This window comes from Amblyomma americanum, chromosome 7 (assembly GCF_052857255.1).
Source record: "Amblyomma americanum isolate KBUSLIRL-KWMA chromosome 7, ASM5285725v1, whole genome shotgun sequence".
NCBI lineage: Eukaryota > Metazoa > Arthropoda > Arachnida > Ixodida > Ixodidae > Amblyomma > Amblyomma americanum.
The window spans coordinates 30002216-30028722 of record NC_135503.1 but is presented as its reverse complement, the minus strand read 5'-3'; the positions used below and the strand labels follow the sequence as shown (position 1 = coordinate 30028722).

Below are 26507 nucleotides of genomic sequence, written 5' to 3'. Positions count from 1 at the left end.
CTCCTCACCGAGAATTGGGCATAAATGCTCCCCTGTAGCAGCATGCATGTCTGTTTTATTCTTTCTTCTTTCTGTAACCTTTACTGCCCTCCTTTCCGCCACAATTGAGTACACTGACTCGGTACGGCACCGGCCATAGTCATCTGGGTATGCGCCTTCGACAAGAAAGGGAAGCGGTTACATTAAGGCTGCGTAATGACCTCTTCGGCTCGGTCCACAGCAGCGCGATAAGCCAACTTGATCACGCACACGCAGCCCGTAACTCTCAATCGGCCCCGGAGTCTCCGACGCACCGTGAGGAGGACCATCGAGGAAAGTAGACCCGTATACTCTGTCTACCCTGCACAAATCATTCGACTTATAAATCACGATGTATCACCAAAGACGATCGTGTCTGGCCAGAGCCTCTCCAGCCGTATCAACCCGAAGAAAAGTCATTAGCGGCGTACCGTCTACATGCAAGCGTTGTATACCCCGCATACCAAAGCGAGGTCGGTCAACACTGACTCGATTAGTGCTATTCGCATTCCTTCTCCTCTGCCGCGCGATCCCTCGTGAGGCCTTTGCGGGGACCGCGCTTTCCGCATAAAATGACTGTGCCTCTATTTACACCGCAGAACTGCTCTAATTTATTTCTTTTTTTTTTCTTCTTTCGATCCCGCAGCTCCTTCGTGCTTTGCCCGTCCGAGCGTCCCTGTCGCAGATTGGAGAATGCGCCGAGCTAGCGGAGCTCGCGGGGGCGATGTGATGCATTGTCTCGGCGGCGATGCGCGACGGGTGTTCAAAGATGGGGGCGCATTTTCCCGCCGCCGCAAGCATCCCGAAGCCGCGGCGCAGTTTGGGATCCATGAATTATGCAGCGGTCAGCGGTGTATGTACGGGCTGCGGGTGGAGACGGAGGGAGGCGGAGTCTCTTCATGAAGTGCGCTCGCCTTATCGGCGCGCGGTCTTCCTAACGCGATCAAGACCTCGGCGGGAACGATATATTTATATGCGCCTTTCCCGCCTTCGCGCGCGCACACCCGACTATCCGCGAATAGCGCCCTCCTTATCCGGCATCTTCGGCGCGCTTCTGTCTTGTATAGTTTCGTTTTCTTTTTCTCCGCTTTTCGAATATCTGCTCTTCATTCTTCGTTCGTTCTCTCGTCTTTTTTTTTCTTTCTGGTGATCCTCCTGTTCCCATCTTTCCGAATTCATGAGATTGCGTCCCCTGGATTTCGATCGCCGCGAAGGTTATTTGCTGGTATGCGGACATAAAGCGGGCTGTTCGCTTTACCCGGCGTTACAGTACGTCTTCAAAAGCACGGCGTGTTCTTTTTATTGCGTTTGTCGTTGTGTCCGCTCCGCATATATATCTTGAAGAATCCTTTTGTCTCTCACTCTCGCCTACAGTAAGCACCTCGTCACGTAAGCACCTTTGCATGCAGCTCTAACATATATAGAGCCGTAACGTAAGCTTGTGTTTTGTTTGATTTCGTCGCGCATAAGAATTTAACATAAGGGTGTTCCGGGAATGACTGCGTCTATACGGAACCTTGGCTTGGATGAATGCGGAGGAGAGAAAAAGAAACCGAAAGGTTGAGTCCGTCAAAGAGCTCCACATGCGGGCTAACTTTCATAGAAAATCATTTTTTTTAATCAATGGTGCAAACTTAGAATTGGGCGCGCACAAAAGAAAAAAGCATGTGCATTGCATGAAATGGTGACTATTCTCCATCATCGGCATTATTTACTCTATATCCACAAATGGACATTATCTATACTACACATGTCAATAAAACTCCGAATACTGCTGATAGTGTGCCTGCTTATTAACAGAAAGAGTCATTGAATAAAGGCCACAGTATCTGTAGGCTGTAGCCTGAAAGAAGTCTCTAACAGGATGCGGAGCACATGTCTTATAACTAAGGCATCCGCTACGCGTTCTCGCCTCTGTGCTTGCTATAGGACATATCATCATCGCTGGACCCCGTGTCATAAATCACGTTTGCGGATCTCGGCATTGTGACTGTGCGTTTAAAGAAACTAGCGCCATGTGAATGCTTTTTATTTGCATGAGTAGCGTACGGTACCGTTGCGAGGGACCAGTGAACGCGGATTCGCAAAGGAATTTTTGGGGCAGCGCGCCAAGCCACCAGTGACGTTTTGAAAACGAAAGGAGGATGGCCGTCAAGTTTTCGACGGGAATACCATGCGACCCCCCCCCCCCTTTTTTTATACAGAAAGTCCCAGATATGCATTACACAAATAGGGCCCCCCTCCTCAACCGCCCCCTCAAATAGACACCGTTAAATCCGCTCTTATAAGCCACTTAATTCATCAGCGCCTCTAAGACAATCTTTCGCGCTATTCCGAAATGTAGTGTTCAACTTGCATTGCATATAGCCTCAAGCAGCTGCTTTTTTTTCATTTTATTTTTATACTAGACGATCACTACATATTCACAGGGTTCACTTTTGCGCGGCATAATCTTTATTATTTTAGAGATCAATGCTTATATTCCCTCGCCTGAAGGACACGAATCTCCACTTATCAAATTAAAAAAAAAAAACACTGAAAATTCCCGTGAGGTCGCTATAGACAGGCCGCGGTCGGTGTTCCCAGTGGATTAAGCGAAAAGTACGGGAGTCGGTAAATCTTTGCACCGACCGAGTCTCGCGTCTGCCTTTTTCGCGCTTCTCACCACTATCGGAAACGCAAAAATATGGAGCAAAGAAGCAGTATTCGGGGGTCTCGCTGCAAGAGCCAAAGAAAACCGAAGCAGTGGTTTGAAAGGGATGAGTTGGCCGAGAGAGGAGAGTATAACGCAACACGGGCGTCGCGGCTGCCTCGCGACGCCTTGGAATCTACAACCACACGTATAGAGCTCACTCGATCGCAAGGCGTCGGGCCGTAGAGGGAGCAGAAAAAAAAACAAAAAAACACAAATAAAGCTGAAAAGCGAGATGATAAGAAATGTACGGAGATGGGAAAAAGGATTCAGGAGAGAAAGTCAAGCGTGGTATATATAAAGAGGACTCGTTTATGTCTCCGCGGCTCTATTAGGAGCGCCTGAAGTGATCGCACCCTCGGAGCAGCCTCTATCACCGCCTGCTTTCGGCCGAGCAATGGCTTTTCGCGGCGTGGCGCCGATAAGCGGCGGCCGTGCACAAAGCTGCGAGAAATGGCTCGCTGCGTGTTGTTGCTCTGGGGGCGGGAACGACAGAAAAAAGCGACCAAATAGATGAAGAGGCCAGAAATACACGAAGGAGAGGAGGCTGCGCTTCTTGGAACTGCGCGGAATTCTTTTTTTTTTTTATATAGCCCGACGCTCTTTGGGAGACTGTCACGAAATCGGGAAAAATGGGGCCAAGTGCTCTCTTTTTTTCTCGGGGGACGCTTTGGCGCGCTTGTGGTTCCCGCAAGAGCGACAACGCGTGCTCTTGTGTGTTATGTGTGGGGTGCGACGCTTCCCCGTCGCTCCTATGCCAGTGATATATTTTGGGTTGTTACTTGAGAGAGGCGTGTGGTGTAGGCATGTTGGCTGGACCCCATTATAAAAATGTTCTTTAGACTGTCTATAGACTTCTGATAGACTATATTGCCTTCTTATAGATATTTCCTTTCATCTATAGACTGTCTATAGAAGAAGTTTACGAAAAGTGTGTGGCCATAAATCTACGTATTGTCCATAGGATTTGTACCGCCTATAGACTAGTCTATGGGGTTTGTCTATAGAAAGTCTATAGACATTATAGACAGTCTGTGGGCAGTATATATATACTGTCTATAGGACTTGTACTGGTAATGGACTAGTCTATAGGATTTGTCTGTAGAAAGTCATGTAGACTTTGTAGACAAAGGTCTATGAGCAGTCTATAGACTAAAAAAATTTGTAAGGGCGGAAAGCTTTGATTTACTCGCATACAGGGCGACTTTTGTCCTCTAGATGCGCCTTGCTTATCTTGGGGAACATTTAGGCTTTTACGAACTGAATGTTGTGTTGGAGGCTGAACGGTGGGATGGGAGGAGGGTCGTATTCCTTTCTTTTTTCTTGCTAGTTACTTTGTCGCTTTCAATGCAGATTTGTGAAGCGACCAAAGCGCTTTTCAACGTTCTTTGATCCACGCGATTTTTTGCGCATATAGACTGCTTTTTGTTCTTCGCCTGCGCGAAAGGTACTTCTCAGGTTTGTATCTCGAGTTCTTCCTTGGCCCTTAAAGGCGATGGAATAGCTAGCGATCAAGCGTTCGGAAGTTAAAGGGTTTGCAATTGGCATCTTTTCAGGTATATAACTAGTGATCTCACGTATATTAACGCGATGGCGCTTCGCAGAAAATGCAGCGCCGCCGTCGGTGTCGTTGACACTGAGCGAAAAATCCCCAGTGAAGCAACCTAGGAGCCAAGTGGGCCACCTAGGCCGCGTAACCTTGTGACGTCAGCACAACCTGCCCACCGGATTGTGAGCAAACCGTCCAACGTGTCAGGTGGCAGTTACATTAATGACTGGTCGCGGGAGGTTGCTCGGTAAGAGCAATGGGTCGCATAATTCAAACCGGTGGCAGCACCTGGCATCGCAGGGCATTTTCGCATCGCTTAACCGCTGCACCACTGCGCCAGGAGGGTTATGATGACTTCCAGGGTTCTGTGAATGTTAAGTAGAAAATGACCTCCTGCATATGTGGGAACTAACCCAATACGCTCGCGTCACACCCTTAAGGGGGTGCTTGAGTGTCCCCTGCATTTTTTTAAAATTTATTGAAGCCAATTCCCCAGAACGTGCTTTCTTAATGTCAGAACATACCACATAGCGGGCGTTTATGCACTTGAAAGAGCACATAAGAAGTGAAAAATGTGCTGTTTCAAAGAATTTATTTCGCACACAGCTCGAGCCGGTGGCGATCGTCTTTCCGTCGAATTCAGGAACCCACACGAACAGATTATATGCTTTGTGTTTGTACTGCTGTGTCTGTTTCTTCATTTACATCTTTATTTTTAAAGTATGTAACGTCCCAAGTTGTGGCGCAGCCACATTTTTAGAGGCGAAGCCATGCCAAACTCAAACTGTCCAAGTACATTCTCGCAACCGGCACGTGTTCTTTGCTGGACGGCGTAGCTGAGATTTCGACACTAGGGGTTCTTTAACGCGTTTTGACATTGCACTGCAAATGGGCCTTTTGCCTTTCGTCTCCATAGAAATTTGTCTATAACGGCAGAGATTCGAGCCCGCGACCTCACGGTCAGCACTAACAGAAGGCCCTGGCTACTGCACCATCGCGGCAGGTATTATCGACGTGGATAGAGCGTTTTTCAAGAAGCTCGCTGTAGTAGTGCGGTATTTCTTTTTTTCTTTGCATGCGTATGTGTTGCGGTCGGGGAAAGGGGGGTAATTTTGAGAAACTCCGTGACTCCACATCCGGTATGTGGGGCTTAATAGTTTCTCAACCATGAACATTGCCGTTACCTTGTCACAAAGGATGGGGAGGCAATGAAGCCTGTCTTTCACAACAACAGATTCCTTTGTTGTTCAGAGATGCTCTCCCTGAATTAAACCTCTATGACTTCTGTTATCCATGCGCTCTGCGATGGACGAGTGCGCTACTAGGAAAAACGAGTATGATGTGCAAACAAGAACGTGCGCCCAAGAGCATTGTTGCGGCTTTGAGCTCGCGGCGGGAAGAAATGAAAAGGATTATCTCTGCAGGCCTTTGTGAGAAGCTTCTTTTTCTTGCATCGAGATATAAACGAAAACTAGAACATATTGCTAAACCGTCCTTTGACGCACCATGTCGCGTCTGCGGTCGCTGTCCGCAAAAGCGTCTGTAGCCGTTCCTGCCCGCCATCACTTCACTGCATGGCGGCCAGGTTTAGCCAGGCTCCGTGTCTGTATCACGAGACGCCGTGAGCCACAGCTACGACTCGCTAGTTCCATGCAGCACTGTTGAAGCTGGGAGGCGGAGTTTTCGCCAGTTCCGTCCGCGACAGGATGTAGTCCCACGTGCATACACACGGCCGGTTAAGTGAACCGCCCTATTATGCGCGCGCGTTGTCGTCGAGACGTGGGAAATCCTAGCGCGGTCCAACCAAAAGCCTCCTCGGAGGAGTGACGTGGTTTCTAAGAAAAGCCAGGTGCGGCGTCGGAGGCGCTGCGAAGCGTTGTTCGAAAAAATGTGTTCAGTCTTCTCGCTTGCGTACTATCGGCCGTCACGGCTGCAGTCCCCACCGTGCTGCACGGAATAACCCGAATAGAACGGGTGTCCAAAGCGCGTCTCGCCGTCTACCAAGTCGCGTCTTCGTCGTCTATCGTCTGCGGGAGGTGGGAGGGGGGGGGGGGGGGGGGGGGGGGGCGGTTGGAATCTTTGCCCACTTCGACACGCCGTCGTGGTTCGGGTGAGAACTTTCCCGCGGCCTCCGCCGTGGCCCCGCGCGAGGCTGAAAAGCCGCGCGCTCAATTGCGCGCGCTTCTCCGTTCGCGAGGGGTCGAAACTACTCTACAGCCAGCGCTCTCCTTTGTCTCTGCTCATTTATGCGCTTTTCTTTTCTTTTTCTTTATGTTTCTTCTCCCCCTTCGGCTTCGTCTTCACGACTTTTCTTCGCGAGAACGCGGTGAGAATTTGCGAGACGAGCAGCTCGAAAACAAAGAGCGCGAACTGTGAGCCGTCGAGGCGCGTGATGTGCTCTGTCGGGCGTGTTTTCGTGTGAAGCGATCTGCGCACGCGCAGTAATAGGCCTTGCTTGCTGCGTCCTGCTCGACGTCGTCGCACGCGTCGCGAGGAACAAAGGAGAGAAGTAAGACGCCGGTTATTTACTTTTTCTTCTGCATGCATTTCTTTTTCTTCTTGTTTAACCTCTACTTCGCGGTCGAATTTCTGATTTTGACCGCGATATTATCCTATCCAGCATGCAGTTGCTCGCGTGGTGAGTGGAAAAGCTGCGCTAGGATCCTATTCCTAGCTCCTACTATGATCGTACTATGCAGCTAGGATCCTACTACGGCCCCTGGGCCTCGTCAAGTTGCTGAGTGCGACATTTAACCCAGGGGACCCTGAATTCGAGTTTGTAACTGCTCTTAAAGTAAACGAATTGATTTGAACTCCGAACGTGAGATATGTACCAGAGCGCTTTCCTGGCACATATGTAAAGGGTCGGAGTTCCCGGTCGGTATTGCTGAAAAATTAGTCCGGCCTTTTCGTTGTTTATTCCAGCGCGCAGTTTTCGAAGGAGTTCTTTTTTTTTACTGGAGAATATTAATTTCTACTCGCGATTTACTGCTTTTATTTGATGATTATTACTGTGGTATTCCGGTGAGGTAAAAAGTCAGTGCTAACTACATCCGTAGTAGTAAAGCTGCGCTAAGAGCAAGTAATGGGTCCAGAGCAAAGCACGAAGCCGTCTACAGCCTCCACGTTGCCGCACGCCCATTGCACGTCGCTCCTGTGAAGCGTCGGGCGCTCTGGAAGTCACGCCGAGGGAAGTCACGTGGCCGTGGGGACGGTGCGCTCGTCAACGGCTCCGACGTTCCCAGTACGACGCTCTCGCGCCATCCTAAATTGCCTAGGCCGTCCGGGAACAGCGCGAGGTCGCTGGCGCCCGTCGCTGCGTGCCGACGACAGCGTTCGTGCTGTGGGAGGAGGATGCTCCGCGTGCTCACTCGTTACGAGCTTCCTGTCTTTGAGCTTTGTCGGTTGCACGTCTCCGCTTCTTATACTTATACTGTAATCGGGCGTCTCTTCTCTCCTCCCTTTCCATAAGGCAGCATTAGACTCCACATTCCGCAAAAATGGTGGCGTGTGTCACGAAATTCGCCGATTGGTCGAGAGAAGTCGTGTGACCTAGTGACGTCATCACAACCGCCCCATCGGGGCTGGTAGCAGCCGTCCCAACGGATTGTGAGTAACCTGCCCACCGTGACGGGTAGGAATCGAATTAGTGATTGGTTGAGAGAGGGCGCGTCACGTGGTGACGTCATCACAACATGCCCAGGAAGAAATAGAGAAGCAGGATTTTTTTTTTTCATTGAAAACTTTATTGAACCAGAAAGGTTGCGTTGTCACCGCCGTGGATGCGGTGTTGGGTCCAGGCTTCAGGTGATGGCCGCGGCTTCGTGCCTGCAGGCCACCTCCAGTGTCCAATCCACCACCAACCTCTGAACTTCAGTTTCCGAGCTGGTTACCGCAGTCTCCCACTGTTCTTTGTTGCTAATATGCCATTCTGGCCTAGGCTTCTTAAGCCTGGGGCATCCGTAGATCATATGTGCAAGGTTCCCTTTTGGATCCTTACACATGGGGCACTGTGGTTTAAAGTTACCGGGGTGCATTAGGGCTCTTTGTGTGGACTAGGGAATGTGCCTGTTTGCCTCCAAACAACCTGTTTCTGGTTATTTAGTGATTTATGCGGGGCCAGGTATATTAATCTCTGTTCTTGGTAACAGTTTGTAATCTCCTGGTATGTAGTCATGCGCTCCTCAGCTATCTCCCTGGGATGAGAGCTCATGGCCCGGTTAATGAGACGTCGAGCTTTTTCATGAGCCATTTCATTCCCTGGATGAAAGAAGCAGGAAAAATTGACAGGAAAATCCGGTTAGCACCCGAAACTAAACACTTAACTAAACTAAACACAGCGGCACCAAAATAGCAACAGTGGGAATCTCTAATGCTATTGCATTCCACTCTTAAGGTGCGTTAAATGTCACCCAAGTATTTGTTCTTTTCCTTCTTTTTTCTTGATTGCACGACGTCGCAGTCATTAACTGCAGCATGCGCAGGTAATGTACCACAGCTTCCACTTCTAAGATATTTTTGTCTCGAACCGTCCTCTTGCCGTTGGATGAACCACCAGCGCAAAAGGGTAATATGAGCAGGAGTCAAGAACGCACCGCATAAGGTTCCAGTGCCTGACCTCTGACCTGAATAGCAGACGCTTTCAGTGTTTTTGCGCCACCACAACACGTGTACGTGACGGAGCCGATCCGCTGTACCCTGCGCTATTGCTGCTTCTCAAGTTTAAGCCAGGCGTCGCTTGTAAGCAAGCAGCAGAATCGCTTTCTAGCTTAACTCGCAAATAGTGATTCATTTCGCAAATAGTGATTCATTCAAATATGATGGAGAAAAATAAAATAACGCAAGAAGAAAGAAAGACAAATAAGGGGCTGTCTCTACTTAGCAAAACAACAATGATATTCAGTTTCGTTGCTGGATCCCTCCACAAGGCGTTTAGAGGGAACAGGCTAGCCTTCGAAGATAGCATGCCTTAATCCATGCGTGTTACGCACGCTACACGTCGTAGGCACTGCTACTCAACTTGTACGGCGTGTTTAAAATTGAAGGAAACACTTAAGCTCCGTCTTAAGGCTATGAAGCGGTAGCGTAACGGGTCAATTCCCATATATGCAGAAGGTCATTCTCTACTTTACATCCATAGATCCCTAGAAGTCTTCATACCCTTCGTGGCGCAGTGGTGCGGCGGTTAAGCGATGCGCCACTGCCTTGCGATGGCAGGTGCTGCCATCTGGGGACCTTGTGTGGCCCATGTCGCTCTTCCCGAGCGACCAGTCATTAATTTAATTGCCACTCGCCACGATGGGCAGTTTGCCGACAATCCGATGGGCAAGTTGTGATGACGTCACAAGGTCACGTGATCTAGGTCGCCCACCTGCCAGAGCAGGCATCCCCCCCCCCCCCCCCCCCCCTCACTCGGGCTTCGCCCGATACAACTGCCTCGGGCCCCTCCCGAAAAAAAAAATTTTTGCCTACGTGCCTGCCGTATTTTCTGGGTAACGGGGCCTTTAACGCTGTCGCGTTAAGAAAAGTAAATAGAAGGAAATGACAGAAACAAGAAGACGCATTCTCATAGATGTACACTTATGATCTCATGTATATATTATGAGACCAATAAACTTCTTTCTCACCCCTTCTCCAGTCTGATTCGGCGTGTCTATTGTCGGGCAACGCAAACAGAGCTCGCTCTCTGCCGCCTGTCTGACTCCGAGGCTGTATAGCTGCCGGCGATGTGCCGCGTTCATACCCACCGCGAAGAGGCTAAAAAGCGGAGAGCTTCGCTAAGTCCCTTCGCACATGGCTCCAGGATACCGCTGCAGACAGCCATAGTAGACTTGGGGCTGTGTCGGAATGTTGCCGATGTTGCCGCAGAGCTCTCTCGCGTTCGCACGAGAAGAAACAGGAGCTGCGTATAGCCGGCTCTCGGCCCCGTAGTCTGGCCGGAGGCTTTTCCCCGCACTATACGGCCGGGTGCCGTGCGGGGAAGCGGACCGCTTACGCCGGCCGAATGTTTGCCGTGTAAACACGATTTCTGTCGGCACTTTCGCTCGCCGGACTCCTTCTGGCTGCATGGGGCTCACATTCTTTGCTGCCATCCTACTCCCCGAAGCGACTTCTACTTCCGTTTGCATCTTTGGTTTTTCTGCCTTCGCGCTTGCTCCGTGTATGTCTATCTCTGCGACGCCATTTACCTTTCCTTCTTTCTTTCTATCCTCTTCTTTTCCTTTTCTTCCTTCTATCCTCTTCTTTTTTTCTTATCATCCTGTCTGTGTGTGCGTGTGCAGCAGCGGGAATAAGGCTGGCCGCAGGAGGTGAGCTGTACGAACATGAGACGTGACTGGAAGGAGCCGGGAAGGCACGCACGCACACACGCACACGCACACACACGCGCACGCACGTACACACATATAGTATGGTGGAGCTGCCATAAAAAGAATGTAAACCAATAAGCTCCTGCCTGCACCACGCACGCACACACAGACACACAGACACACACGCACGCACGCACACGCACGCACGCAAGACTGGAAGTTTCCGATCAGTGTTTGCTCCGCGTTGTGAGCGCGGGCAGGAGCGCCATCACGTCTTGCAATCTCTCCCGCCCTCGGTCCCTGCGTTAGGCCTCGGGGAGGTTATAGAATCAGAGGCCGACACACGTACGTACAGGCTGCACACATCGTCTTCTTTCCTATTGGTGCTATATTTCTGCCGCATTACTTCTTGCAGCGGCGAATGAACGGACGGTTTCGGACGTCCTTCTCCCCTGCGGGGCTCTCTATAGGGAAGAGGTTAGCCAGAATCGGCGGGACTGCCAAAAGGGGAGCAAAGACGTATGGCGAAATTAAAGGACGAGAGCCGAAGCCGAACGTCGGATGTAAGAGGGAGAGAAGGAGGGGAAAGGTTACGCGGAGGTTTCGGGCGAGGGTAAAAGGAACGGGCCTGCTACACGAATTGCAATCACGGCGCGATTATTGTCCACGCGTCCCGGTTCCTCCTCCTCCTCCTCTGCTTTCTCTCAGACTGAACAAACGGCCGCCCTTCGGCCGGACGAGATTACGTGTTCAGCGCTCACTTTACCTTTTTCTCTTCTTTATTTCGTTTGACGTCCTCTTCTTCTGTTCGCCTGTTCTGGATGAGAACGATTCGCTTCGTCGGAGATGTCGTTGTCCACGCTGACGCTTCGAAGACGGGCTAAATTACGTTGATTCTGCTTTGTTGTTTACTGGTCGTCTTTAAAGGAGGTACGCCTCTTTTATTCTTTTTTATTCTGGTCACCCGCGTTTTTCTTCTTTTGTAGCTTTTTGCGGCCTTCATTGGATGGCCTGAAAAAAGGCGATTGCGGCCTTTCTGCGAGGCAAGTGAAAAGATGAGAAAATTGATCTTCCGTCCTCATCGTCTGGGCCCCGATTTATGGGCCGTTTTCGGGCGTACGGCCCAATAGCCTCGTTGCGTCTGAAGTGGAACGCAATGAGTGTGTGCGGCTTGGTCGTTGCTCGAATCCCGAGGGGAGGGTGAAGACGATCTAATGAAAAGCGGCGCTGACACGTCTCCGCCTCTGTTGAGCAATACCTAATACTGCGGAGGCCGTTTCAGCGAAAACGTTTCTGGCGTTTTATCCGTTTCTGATTGAAAGTGCAGACGTGAAGTCGGCGATGTGGAATCCCTCTGCTGTACGGCTGTAACTCAATTTTATTGGCTACATTCTTGCTTCAGTACTCGCAGTTGGAGCTTTAACAGAAAAGAAATACATTTTTGTCTTGAAAAAAAAAAGATATATCGGACGCTCAGTTTAATTCTCAGGCGAGCACGTTGCTACATATCCGCTGAGTCGACTGGGGATAAATTCGTCTGAATGACAGTCACGATGCACTCACACGCCTTGTCGGGTACACCCCCTTGAGTCACTGTGCACATCTTACAGGTCCGCGCCATTTGTGCCACGTACCAGCAATTTGCTTTGTTTATTTGTGCTCTGTGAATCGTTGTGCAATGCTTGTCACTGAATACTAGTTGTCGCTTTTTAGCGAGCTGGCACTTTTTGTGCCTTAACGATGTTCACACCGAACTTTCGCGTCTGTGAGGCGGTATGATACGCGTAAACGTTGCACGGATACGATGGCCGCAGCTGGCAGAGGACAGGGTCAGTTGGAGAGACATGGGAGAGGCCTTTGCCCTGCAGTGGGCGTAGTCAGGCTGATGATGAGGATGATGATAATATCCGCGTCGACTGTTTACGTATAAACCTCCGTAAGTTTGGCACTGCTGGTGTCTACGCTTTGCGAGATGATCACTCGTGGTAGCGTAGCAGTGTGCGTTGGCGAATTACAGCGTCCTCACGATCCCGTTTCTGTGCAGGCTGACCGCCGGAGTACCATGGACGGACCTTGCCAGAAGTGTGTGGGCCAGTGTAACGGATATGCACCGCATTTCTGGAGGTGAGTATACGACGCCTTTTTTTTTTCTTTTTTCTGTGCGCGGGATCTCGCCGCAGACGAAGACGAGGGCATCGGCTTTTCGACGCGATGGCATAAAATATTTCAGGCTGTTATCGCCGCGGCTTGCGTATACGAACGACCGCGAAAACCGCGCGAACGCCTTTCAACGTCCAGAATCGCTATGAGCATGCGAGACCTGAGCGTTTTGAGGCGACGAAGGGCCATTTCGCGATCTGTGAACTTGTTGCTCTCTCTGGATTATCTTGAAGTTAGTTACTAAGTGATAACGAGTTCACTTAAGGTTCATTACGACTTGGAACGGCGAAGTCTTTGACGGCAAAGAGGCGTGGGATGCGCTGTATACCTGGCTTGGCGACCTCGGCAGCTGTCTCAGTTTGGCCACAACCTCGAACGATGCATGGTGTAGCCTTTTGATGCGCAGGTGGCCTGTCGATACTCTTCTACCTGTGGCTTTAATATCGTCACCTCGGTTGTCGAAGCCTCGAGTACTCGTAAGGTAGAGGCTCTCGGCGCACGACAAAATGTTTCGTTTCCACATGGTCGTCCATGCTTGCAGAGAACATAGGTTGGCATTAACAGGATTTGCTTGGCTCATGTACGTGTCGACAAGCTGCAGGCTATGTAGCAAAGAAGCAAACGCTTGTTTTGCTTCAATGTTTCACCCTCGGGGTCGACATTCACACTGTGTGGATGCATTATTAGAAAACCGAGGGTTACGTATCTTAACTCCTTTTTTCTATTTCTCATGCGCACAAATCCGAGGCAACGCGATGATTTCAACGTGGCAGTTTCTTCTGCCTAACTTTAGCTTTCTGTTTACTTTCGAGCATGGTCGCTTCACATATTATTTGTCTTGCAACTCCAACGCAATTACCCCACTCGTCGGGCAGTCCACCTAAAGTTATAAAACCGAACAGGCCAAAACTATTACGAAAGCGTGCTTGCTTGGACAGCGCGCTTCGAATGTTTTAAAATGATTTTCGCCAGGCGTCTGGGTGCAGAATTAAGGAGCGCTTTCTCATCTAAGTAAAATGCTTTCTAACAACCTGTGTGGGGGAGAGGGAGAAAAGAAAAAAAAGGGAAAAGGGGATGTGGCGGAGCTGCGAAGAAGAAATGACGTCCCGTGTTCCTGCGCTGTTTCGAGGTCGTCTCGTAATTTAGCTAATATACTCGCCAGCGCCGCCGCCTCCAGCCGTGCGGCGGGCCGTGAACTCTCGAAGCGCCCAGCGCGCACGCACCTCGCTATAACCCCGCCTCGCTAGTTGGGTGCAGTGCCGCAAAACTTGGAACTCTGTGGCCGTGTGTTCCGTCCAATCAGGAGGGAGGACGCGTTTTACGCAACTACCGCGCATCGCATCGCTGAAACAATTGGATCTTCTCCGAGCGGCGACTATGTTTAATTTCAGGAGTACAAGTTAAGGTTTTTGGCTGCAGCGACTAGCTCATCTCGAGAATATTTAGGTAGTTTTGTGTGTATACGGCCAACGAGCGCTCATCCAAATATTGCGCTCGTCGGCCAAGGACACTGGGGTCCTGGCCTGATTACACCAACCACCAGCTTAGTCAACGCCTTTTTCCTCCTCCTCCTCCTCCTCCTCCTCCTCCTCCTCCTCCTCCTCCTCCTCCTCCTCCTCCTCAGTTTTCTAAGGACCAGTTTGTTCTTCGCGCCGTTTAGCTTGAAATCTTGGCACCAAGCATGCCGAGTCACTGTCTCGAGCCGTAAGCAATAACGTCTGAAGGGCCGAATTATTCCTGTAGATGTCACCTTTCACCATGCGGCTCTCAACTCAACTACGCTTTGCCATAACATATCGTTCTGTCCCGTTTCTGTTTTTTTTTTTTCGGGCCTGTCTTGTCCATACTGTGCTTGCCTCTCCAGAGAGTATTGGCCGCATATCGGTGTTGCAATCACAGTGGAACGCGTGAATCTGCTTATTCATTAACCTGCAAAGGTAATTTATCCATCTAGAATCAGTTGTTGTGGGCTTATGGGGTCTTCAACTTACTTTGAGAAAATATGAAAAAGAAGTTGGAACGATTGGATAACGGCAGTTCACTCTTCGAGCCTGTTCATTCATTCAAGAATTAATAACTTCAAATAGTATGTGCCCAGACATGTCGTAAATTCGCATACCAGGGCTTATATATTGCTAGTTTGGATAGTATAGTATTGATAGAGATGGGCATGGGCGGGAAATGAAGGCAAGTTAACCGATGGTTCCTTATGCTAACGGTGTGAATTTGCAAGTGTATGGAAATGTAGCAGAGGGCGGCAAAGTATCAGGAGGGCAGAGGAGATTAAGAGGCTTGGAGGATTATCCTCCAAACTGCCTAATCTCACAGGTGGCACAGGACAAGGTTAATTGGAAGGAGATGGGAAAGGCCTTTGTTCTGTAGTGAACGATGCCGGGCTGATCGTTTCGAAACACCGTATAGGCTCTTTTACAGCATAAGCGTGTGCGAATGAGGTCAATTTCAACCGACAAGGATTCTTGAAGCTGTAGTGTGTAAGGTTTAATACAGCTTTGGTGAGGAAGTTAATCGACGTGCACTTTCCAATGGGGGCCGCTCTTTGTAGAGAGGAGATAACTTGCGAGAATAATAGAGGCAGATGACTATGTCGCCTCTAAAATGAGGCTCGCTTTGTACAGGGTGGCCGTCAGTCACGTTTAAAGCTGCTAGCTCTGGCATACACTGCTCTGGCATACACTGAGACCTCAATCGCAGCATCTTTACAATGCAAATGAGTCCACTTTGCTGCTCAGCCATCTTCGAGCAGGCGAAGGTTATATGCGCATTTGAATTCGTTTGTTCATTTGCATTCATTCTCCCGTGTAGTGGGAAAGTAGCGGCGGCAAGGTCTTTCTCGGCGAACGGGTCCCGGCTACGTTTCGAGAAAAGTCTCGGGTCGTCCATGCCTTTCACGCGCGCTTCAGGCGTTCCCAACGCTGCACCCAAGTGCCGAGTTCGAAGTGTAGCTGCCGCACACCGCAGTTTCACGGCAGAGAAAAACCAGAAACGGCCAAGTGAAGCGCTACTGGCTTCTTGCGAAGAGCTGCCAGAGCTGCCTTCGGGCTGTGTGAGAGGGAGAGAGAGAGGGAAGGGGGATGAGTAGGAGAGAAGCGAGGGGCAGAAAAAGGGCGATATGGAAGCGAGCCATTACGCGCATTACCCTAATGACTCCCAAGGCCTTCTCCCTTTCTTTTTCTTATCGATTTCTCCTCCGCTCCAGAAACATATTGAAACTGTTTTATCTTTAACTTCCCAGCGCGCTTGCAAAATACTCGAAGGAATTTCGAATGCACCTCTTCTCATTTTCTGCGAAGTGCTGTGTGTTTTTTTTCTTTTCCTGGTTTACTTTTGTGCTTTTTTTTACTGTTTTTGCTTTTGACTGCGCGCGTTTAGAGTTGAGCACCAAGACCGGAGCAGTAAAATTAAGCGACTGCCGGTGAAATGTGCTCAGCTTCGAACACGCATGACGACTTCGTCCGATTCGATTACGATATCGGCGAGCGAGCTTACGGGGCAGTCTTCTCGAGAATGAGAGCGCGTTATTTTCAACTGGGCTTACGTCATAAAATGGAAAGGAGGACTTATGGGGAAGAGGGGAAGGAGTAGCGGACGTCGCGACCACTAATCGTGTTTCGCCTGTCGCGCCGAAAGTCGTTACCGGCGCGCGTTTTATGTGCAGTAAAGGTGCAGCGATAGCGAGCAGCCGCGGTCGGTTGCGGGGAACGACTGCGGCCGCATCGCGTTCCCTAATGACAGACGTGATTTGCTTACGATGCTCGTGATACCGCGTGGACGGCTGAGCGCTGCCCCCAAATTAATCTTCCTTCATATTCCCTTCCTTTCTTCTCGCTATCTTTTTGGAACACGGAGTTGTGTGCCGGTGCTGAGACGAATATAATAATAATAATAATAATAATAATAATAATAATAATAATAATAATAATAATAATAATAATAATAATAATAATAATAATTGGTTTTGGGGGAAAGGAAATGGCGCAGTATCTGTCTCATATATCGTTGGACACCTGAACCGCGCCGTAAGGGAAGGGATAAAGGAGGGAGTGAAAGAAGAAAGTAAGAATGAGGTGCCGTAGTGGAGGGCTCCGGAATAATTTCGACCACCTGGGGATCTTTAACGTGCACTGACATCGCACAGCACACGGGCGCCTTAGCGTTTTTCCTCCATAAAAACGCAGCCGCCGCGGTTGGGTTCCAACCCGGGAACTTCGGATCAGTAGTCGAGCGGCCTAACCACTGAGCCACCGCGGCGGGTATAAAAGATGTGTTCCTGCGTTGTGGGTCTAAGCGAACTTGAGAAAGGTATGTCCCCGGCATCGGGCTGAACACCGAAACGGAGTTTCGCGCGTATGCGGTGCGACCAAGAGCATCGATTCGACCGCAGCTCGTATGGAAAGGAAATCTTGAGCTTGACGGAAACGGGACCGCTGTCGGGATCGTATGTGGCGTCATTATAAGGACCGGAACGTAACCCTGCAGCGGCGCTGATGAAGACGAAGCTCGGAGCGCGACCTGGCTCGCGCAGTCCAGAACGATTTAATAATAATAATAATTGGTTTTGGGGGGAAAGGAAATGGCGCAGTATCTGTCTCATATATCGTTGGACACCTGAACCGCGCCGTAAGGGAAGGGATAAGGGAGGGAGTGAAAGAAGAAAGGAAGAGAGAGGTGCCGTAGTGGAGGGCTCCGGAATAATTTCGACCACCTGGGGATCTTTAACGTGCATTGACATCGCACAGCACACGGGCGCCTTAGCGTTTTTCCTCCATAAAAACGCAGCCGCCGCGGTCGGGTTCGAACCCGGGAACTCCGGGTCAGTAGTCGAGCGGCACCGGCCAGATTTAATTCACGGGTATATAATTGCATCAGGTCGATTCTTATGCTAAAATGTGAATTCACGGCTTTTACATTTCCTTTCTCTTTCACCTTTTTTCTCCAAATTTGCGTCTTCTTCACAAAATTATCCAATTATTCCACTCCTTACCCATGTGTGTATTTGTATCAACAATGTACCCTGGCCAATCCCCCACCGTGGGTACGTGCCATTCAACCAGAGGCCCATCATCATCATCATCATCATCATCATCATCATCATCATCATCATCTGGCCAGCTACGTCAACAGCCCGCTCCGCCGGCTCACCAGCAGCGGCTACCGGGACTCCAATAAACGTGGACCTCCTCCCACGAAAGGCCTTTAAGCTTTCTTTTCCCCGTATCATGTAGTGTTAGGGTTTAATTTCATCCCATTAGTCGCTGCCTTCATGTGACCGTTTTCGTTAGATTTGTCCATTTGAAACTGCTCCGGCTATTCTCTATTTGACGAGAGGAGATGACAGCAGCAAGCAATGTTGGCTTTATAGGGTTTTCTTTCCTCTGCTGCAATTTTCGCAACCACGGCGTTGAGACCTCGTTAAGTGTTACTTTCGCACTAAAAGTAATTGATGAGGGAACTCTGACCACCACTTGTGCAGTCATCGCAAACGGAATCAAAAACAGAGACCGTGGTTCATCTTGGACTCGCACTCAAGAGGCGTCTTAGAGACAGCACTGACATTGCACGGCGTCAGCTGAAGATAACGACAGGGTCATTTGTCCCGCCCCTGATCACTCACTCGACATGCGGGCACCGCCGTTAATCATTAAAGGCGCGACCACGTGTTAATTGCCATCGATTCGGCGCAGCTTCGGAAACTCTCATTATACAAGGCCTGCTGAAAACCTGCCACCACTGAAGCAGGAGCGGAACTTTGAACGCTCTAAGCGCGTTGGGTAAAGGAGCGGCGGAGGAACTGGTGGCCCCGCACCCCCGAATCTCCTTATTGCTGTCACGGGCCTGATTAATGCCGTGCCATCGCGGCATGCCTCCAATAGGCTGCGGCGTTCGCCTCGGCAAACTTCGTTCCCCTGCTTCCCCTATGGTTCTTCTTTTGTTCGCGGTTCTCCGCGCTCCATTACTCATTTCTACCACGAGCCTGTACACGCAGTCTCGTTGTTGATTTTTAATTTTTTCTGCTGTTTTGAGCTTTTTTTTCTTTCTGCACTGTTCGCCGCTTTCGGCCTGGGAAAAGCTCGCTGGTGGTCCCGTTGAAGGATGCCGTCGGTGCTGACCTCTGCCGCCTCATAGTGTCGGCGCTGTGCTAAACGATCGCAGTCATATCAGCCGACGGTCGTCATTTGTTCTATGTTATATAGGCTGTGCCGATCTTTCGTTCAAGCGGTGCTTCTCACGGCATCGCGGTGTGTGTATACGGTTGAGCTTGGTGGTATTTGTGGTACTGACGTGAGCACTGCGTAAAGTAGCAGTGAAAGACGGGGACATGAAGAAACACCGCTAGGATGGTGACTTCACAACTCGGATTAATTTTTTCAGGTAGCGATGACGATACGAGCGCTGTCAAGTATAAAGGCTTTGCGTCGTCAGTGCTCCAAGAGGTGATCGTCCCAGTCCGTCGTACCCCTTCTCGTTAAGTGTCTATAGGAAATCTCGGGGGGCGGCAGGAACGTGTCAGCTGACGAAACGTACGTTTAACTATACCTTGCAATCAATATGGTATCTCCGTTGCATGCGCAGATTACTTAACGGTAGAGCCACTGTTGATGCTCCTGAATTTCTCCGAACATTTGTCGCATCCCGTCGTATGATCGGCCATAGATATTTATAAACTTTTCATTTATTTATTTTGTGTGTGTGTGGGGGGGGGGGGGGAATTGTTAATCACCACTGCTGGAACGAGCCAATCACGTTAAGTGCTCCTGCATAAGAGAAGCTTGCGCTTCAGGTTCCTGCCGTGTACTGCTGTCGGTAATTTCGAGCCTGTGCTACTTGACGAACTGCGTCATTATAAGTTAACGTCATCTTCATCATCATCGTCATCATCATCATGAGCTCACTTTACCTTCATTCCAGAACAAAGGCCTCTCCCACTCAATCTCCATTTATCCCTGTCCTGCCTGCGCCAGGTGCACCCCATCCTAGCGATCTCCGCAAACTTCGTAATCTCATAGCTGCGTTTGCCTTCTCTCGGAATATACTCCGTTATCCTAATTCTGCCCTGGAAAACACTTCGTCATAAAAACTTATCTGAAAGAACTAAGTCCGTGAAGCTCGTAATAACGTCGTGACGTCGTAGCTCGCCAAGTGGCGCTGTCTACCTTCGTTTCTACGGAGCATGCGAGCGTGTGAAGACGTGAGCGGTGGGCCCAGATTTCGGCCCTGCGTGTGTACGCGTTCATTTTGCGCGTGGTGACAGGTGTGACAGAAGCCGCTGCGGCCCCACTGCCTGCACTACTCTATATGCAAATTTAGAGCGCGGAGATTTTTGTCCGTGGGCAGGGTCGGCGTCTTTCGGTTTAAAACCGCCTGTCACCACTGTGCGCTGTCTTTGCCGAGCCGACAAGGACGCCGAGGCGATAGATTGATAAATATGCAACGGCTTTCCGGCTGGCGTGAAATTTATTTCATCGCAAGTAGGTGGACCTACCTTTTTCTTCACGTGTCGTGGAAAGCAGGTGGATACGTATACCTAGCGTACGCGTATGTGTTGCGTATACAGTCAGGTCGGAATGAAACGCGAACACGCGTACGCCGTATTTTTCTACTTTGTAGCGAGATATTTCTTCACAACCAGTTTGCAAATATATACTCCGGTAGACAGTTTATCGAGAAACATAAATCGAGGTAGCTATGCACTGCAGTTGAAAGTACACAGGTGAAATATTTTTTTTTGTTCGCAGGCGCTGTTCGCGTTTCATTACGGCTTGACTTCCTTTATTAATTTACCGTTACTGTTTGGTTTGCTTCTACGAAAGGGGTGTGACAAGTATGTTCCGTAGAAACTTAGACGCTACGAGCAACTTCAGCGTAAACTAAAGAGACTTCTGAGTTCTCTCATTTTTCCAATTCCATCAAGATTAATTTAGTGCTTCGAAATCCTAGTGCTTCCGGCTCATGGCCGACTGCTCGCGATGAGTCTTGGTCGGCGTGAAAAAAATTGAGCCCTCTAGTGAGTATTGCAGAGCCGAGCAAAGAGGTATTTTTGTTAAGTGCCCGAAATTCGCTTATTACGGCTGTACTTGCGGTGACGTCGTGGGTGACCTAGCCAGTTCGGTTAAAGATTCGGAAAATACAAACGTCCTAAATGAAGGCGCTCTTCTTGCGTAAAACATGCGTTGAAAAGGGATGCATATAACGCTGATAACAGGCTCTGTAGTAGGATAAAAAAAAAAGCTACTGGTAACACTGGACCACGGTCCGCGGCGTCCTGTATTGCTCCACTGGCCAATCACAACAGTAAAGGAAGTCACCTCTTTAACGTTTGACTGTATATCAAACAAGCCAGGTATCAAAATTCTAGTGTTTATAATTTTTTGTCTTGTGATTAGCTTCTGTGTTGAGGTAACAAGAAACGTTTTATCAGCGGACAACTTTTTTGTCGCGGAGGAATTCTGTGCGCTGGCCCCGCATGTGAGCGGAGCTTCACTGCAGATTGAAGTTGCATCCGACTATGAGACTATGGTGGGAGTGAACGGAAAGAGTATAAAGTCTTCTTTGTCAGCGGCGCAGCGGAGTGCGGAAATTGAATGTACACTTTCCTTTTTTAATCAGTGCCCTCGCGTCTTCAAGGTGACTAACAGCCTTCGGCTTGCTCTGCCTCCTGGTTGACAGCGGCTGTTGTAGTATTTATAAATATACGCGCGCAATACCCCGAAGTATGGCCAGCTAGAGATGGAGTGTTGTTGGCTTCTGCTGAAATACTTTAAAAAAAAATATGTTTAGTATTCACACGAAAAAATGGTACAAGAGAATTTTGAGAGATGATAGTAATAGTAATAGTAAGTGGTTTATTAAGAATAATAACAATAAAGGAAGGAAAAGATTTTTGCTAGCCCCGGCATCTGCCATCGATACTGAAGCGCCTGAGTTGGAGCAGCGGAAATAAAGGATAGCAGTCAGAGTGGAGAAATGAAATGAAAGAGGTGGGGGGATAGATAGGAAACTTCTGCATTTTTGAAGGAACTTAATATGAATTATAGTTGTAAAATAATAACTGAAAACTGTCCATTGATAAACATGCTTCGAGAATTATTGGCCGCAGTAATCTTTTTTTTTGTCTTCCCTTCGACCTACTTTGTAACCAGCGTGTAATATGCAAAGCCGGAATACACCGCCATGGAAACTGGCAGGTGTTGGTCGGCCAGAGAACGGGGCTTCACGCATCTTACGCGTTCTTATAGCGAGCGGTCGCTTGCGTGCAGAGCCGTGAAACGGGGGATATGGCCTGCTTCGATGCGCTTGTCAATCACGTAGGTGCTAGGCACACCTGTTGGCGCTCAGGTGGTCTGCTCCACGCTTCATCGAGGCTTATAGCCACTATACGGTTTTAAGGCGGGACTAAGCGGACCGCACGCCGGTGTGGATCGTGTTGTATTAATATTCGCCGTTGCAGCCCCGGCAAAACGTTTCCATGCAGGCCAGTACCGTCCACTACGCGGTGCCCCCTTTCCCTCTGTCACCTTTAAATTTCTGCTTCATCCCGTCTTCTCTTACGGCGTGGTACAGGTGGCTACAGTGTGTGCAACTACTGAGCCTTTCCTTCCCTCATGAAGCAGTTGAATTTGGCGGTACGCGTGTGTTCCCTTGACAGCGTTGTGAATCTTCCGGAGGGGTCCTATTCGCTCGTCAACTTTCAGTAAATGTTTATCAAACCGCTACCAGTATTTCTCTTCAATGTTGGCTTACGTTCCTTCAAATAAAAGTTGCGTTATAGCATTACTTTGTTAGTAGTCCAGCGGGGTTATTACTCATTAACTCATTAATCACGCGTGTTATATAATATTTTTTCGGCCGTCTAGCTATAAGGGAAAGAAACCTACACAGCTTCCCAGAGCATCCAAAGGAGAAGAAATATGGATTCTGGTCCCGCAGTCAATTTCCTTCAATGAGAATTGAGATTCTGAGAAAGAACGAATCTTGCTTCGACTGACGCTATGCTTGAGAACGATGTCTGTTCTAAAAAAAAAATATTTCTACAGAGAACGCTATGTCACCGAAAAGTTTATTTCAACAGTTACCGTATAAGAAAACCAAATAAAACGCTCACGAGGCGGCGTTGCTTCACCCTGAACAGAAAGGACCATCAGCGCTGACTGAGAGAATGCGTATAGTGGACCGTTGTCATCCTGAGTGAGGTTCACTTCATTGCTCGCGCTACACTTCATACGAGCGCTACGCACTGCGTGACAGTCTCCGAGCCGTACTCCATTTGTCGCTCGTGTGCCCTGCTATAGTTCTATCGTCATATAAACCCTCCTAGTCGATATTATTATACAGTTATGCTAACGGTCAGACGCAATAACTGGGTGTCTTCCCTTCATTTTCTTCCTTGCTGGGCGAGACGTGGATGTGATCCGAATAAAATGGCGCCTTTGTTGGCCATAAACAAACTGCGAGAGAGAGAGAGAGAGTTGACACCTGACCTGGGTCCGTTATCGCCCTTTAACACACGTCACGGCGAATGTGTGGACATATACTATACCAGGGCCGTTTGTATCACCCGTCGCCTTGGTGCAACCCCATTCCCAGCCAGCGCTGTGCAGAGGCCTTCCAAACTGGCGCCCATTCCATTCATGAGCGCATATCTTCACGATGGGCTGTACACCCTCTTGGAGAAAGGAGGGGCCGCAGTATACCTTTCCCACTACACGCGCCTGCGGCGCGCGGACTTTGAATGACACATCCCCAAGTGGCCAGCTCGGAGGCAGCCAGCTATATATCTGTGACCGAGGCTGAAGACAATGAAACCCTCATCACGCCCACCCCGCCCACCCTGCTGTGCGCGCGGCTACTGTCCCTCGCTTCGGGCCAACCTCGCAAGGCGCCAGTTAAACGGCCTCTGCGGCTTTCTTCTCCCCCCCCCCTTCCCCCTCTCCCTCCTCGCTTTGTTTTCAGCTCTTCCTCCGTCCCGAGGGCAATACGAAAGCGATTTCGAGTCCGAGTGACTTGTTGCGGCGAGCCGACGGGAGAAGCCATTGTCTCGCACGACGGCGCGAGATGAAGGCGTTTCCCTCGGCTGTCCGATAGGGAGGAGAGAGGAGGCTTGAATCAAAAGAGGAGGAGGGGGCGCCGCTGCTCCGGCTCTTCTTGGCGGCGTGAAAGCGGCTCTTTGATTCCCACGCGCGTCGCGGGATCGTTCGCCCGTTTGCTCGACGGGCTGCATGCTGCAGGGTTCGTGCAGGCATATCGAGTGCTCTGCCCACTCCCTTGAGAGTTCGCCGCTGCGACTGTGCTGTGCCCTGTTACCGCCGAAGAGTGATGGCGAACGATGCGGTCTTAGAAACCGCGCGTCTCAATTCCCTTGCTATTTGTAAAGCGTAGTGGTGTGGAATATTAATTGCCAGACTGGGTATGTAGAAGACTCACTGCGGTCGCTCTCACCACTGCAGTCACCAAGCTTGCTTTATTCCCAGGATAGGATCTTTGGTCATTGGTTAGCGGGACATTTGTTTTTTAAACAGTATGCATGCAAGTCACGCAATCTCGGAGATTGATTGTAGGCTACATAGAAGGCGCACTACGGTCGCTCTAACCACAGCGGTCGCCTAGCTTGTTTTAATCCCAGAATGGTATCCTTAGGTCATTTGTTAGCTGGACATTAGTTTTTGAAACAGTATGTATGCAAGTTACGCGATATCGGAGATTGATTGTAGGCTACATAGGAACCGGTACAGTGGGAATTTACTTCGATGACTTGGAAAAGAAGCTGCCTACAATGCCTTTAACGTTCAGACGGGAAAAAACAACAACCAAGATCATCCAAGAAAACAGAAAACAAACAAAAAATCTCTCTACATCCGACGATCCTATAGTTCTTCTTGTGTTGACTTGGCGCCATTGACGCTTGGCGCAGTTGAGATTCAAAGGAGCACCTTACAGTTCGCAGTGTCTCCCCACCCTATGAGCCTGAGACAAGAGCAGCCAGTGAATGTAGCTTTCTGAGGCGTTGTGTATCCTGTCAGTAACTTTCACTTCGTGACCGCTTTGACGGAACACAAAATAGTCACATTTTTGTAACTGCTCAAATGCAGTGTAATATTTTCTCCGTGAAATGGGCGCATAGTGCCAGCAGAGGAACGCAGGGCGCCACAATTCTTTCACATAGTCCAACCAGCCAGTTCAAGAGTAGGTCGTAATATTTTCAGAAATCGGCGTTTGAAACTAGCGCCCAATGGAACGCATAGCGTCCTGCGGATCCGACGCACATTTTAGCGACAAACAGCCGCTCCGGGAGCACGCTGCGAGCATAAATCTGCGGCAGCTGGACTGCTTCTCGGGTCTTGATTATTACCGCTGCCTAAAGGACCGCCGCACACCGCGTTGCTCGTGATGCACGGATGGCAGCTGCGTTGGACAGTTGGGTGATGCCGACCCCAGGAGAAGGAGACGCCCACGCGCAACCTCGAAATGTCGGATCTGTCGCCCGCTCGCTGGGGACCTTCATCATCGCGTTGGGCTGCACACCGGTGAAGGCCCTCATTACGCAGTCCTATCCACATCACGCCCGCCTATACCGCCCCCCCCCCTTTTGCTCGTACCCTCGGAACGGAGTGAACGGTCTGTTCGCTGACCCATTCAATCCTTTGCGCCCCGCACTGTTCCATGCGTGACGGTTAATTCAGCGACACCGCCACTGTTCGCGGACTAACCTTAAGGAAGAGAATAGAAAAGGCTCCGGAAGATTGCGGCTTGTTTACTGGCAGCAAAAATTAAGAATACCCCCTTGCGGTATCGCGGTTGGTGACCTTCACTGTTTCCTGAGGGGGCCCCAAATTTTTCTTTCCCGGTTCGTGCCAGGTCATCTTGAAGCATAGTTTCGATTCGTCCACCCCCGTCGTTCGGGCCACGACTATTTTTCGTTTACGTCAGTCCGTTTGTGCACACGGCTGAAATTTCCTGTTCCTGTGCCATTGCGAATGAAAGCAGCACTGCGCAGAACTGACGACTGGTATTCCATTAGAGAAAATGAACAGCAAGGCAAAGAAATGACTAATTGAAGGCAGCTGAGAATCAGATGGAGTGACGATCTTATTAACTGATTGGAGGCCATTAGGAGAGGCCTGTATACCTTCCGCTGCAGTGAATCCAATTCGATTTATGATGGTGATGACGATTATAGTGATATGATGACGGCGACGACGTTGGTGAATTAGTCATAATGAGAAGCAGGAAGCTTTTGCGCTTTTACACACTGCAACTGACGCAGTTAGTCTGGTTTGTTTAGAGGAAAAGTCATATAAACCTGCCGCGACATTAATCATATAGTTAAGCAATTAATTAATTAGTACAAGTAAATGCTGCTTATCGCCCTCTACAAGATGGTATTACGCAGGGGAACGCATGAAAGACACTGTACCAGAGAAATACTACGTGGCGTTCACCCTAACATCTAGGTGCTAAAACTAGAAAACTCTGAAGCAGCAATGGAAGGTTGCGCAATGCGAACCGTCATAATTCCAGTGTTTCTTGGCTCCAGACAGGATATTTTTACCGTAATTTCTTTTCCTCTCGTTATCGGCTCAGTCATATTGCCAGTCGTCTCACGAGGGGGGGTGGGGGTGATGATGATGGATTTTTATGGCGCAAGGGCATCTATGGCCATAGAGCGACATGGCACAAGGCATTTTTCGATTACTCAAGGTGGGGTCAAAGACCCATTTTCGAAGTATTTGGCCCATTATAAGCCGAGCACCAGGGCAGGAGAAAG

The 26507-nt window shown here is 49.6% G+C and overlaps 1 protein-coding gene across 2 annotated transcripts in view; it reads left to right on the top strand.

The window, feature by feature from the left end:
* Positions 1-26507, top strand: part of LOC144098767 (uncharacterized) — a 305162-nt gene that overhangs the window by 111467 nt on the left and 167188 nt on the right. Inside the window, exon 2 of one of the 2 annotated variants that reach the window (XM_077631630.1) lies at positions 12612-12691. The exons of the other annotated variant lie outside the window; for it this stretch is intronic. Within the exon in view, the coding sequence (XP_077487756.1) occupies positions 12630-12691 (62 nt within the window). The 5' untranslated portion in view covers positions 12612-12629. The remainder of the gene's footprint in view (positions 1-12611; positions 12692-26507) is intronic. 2 annotated transcript variants of the gene reach the window in all.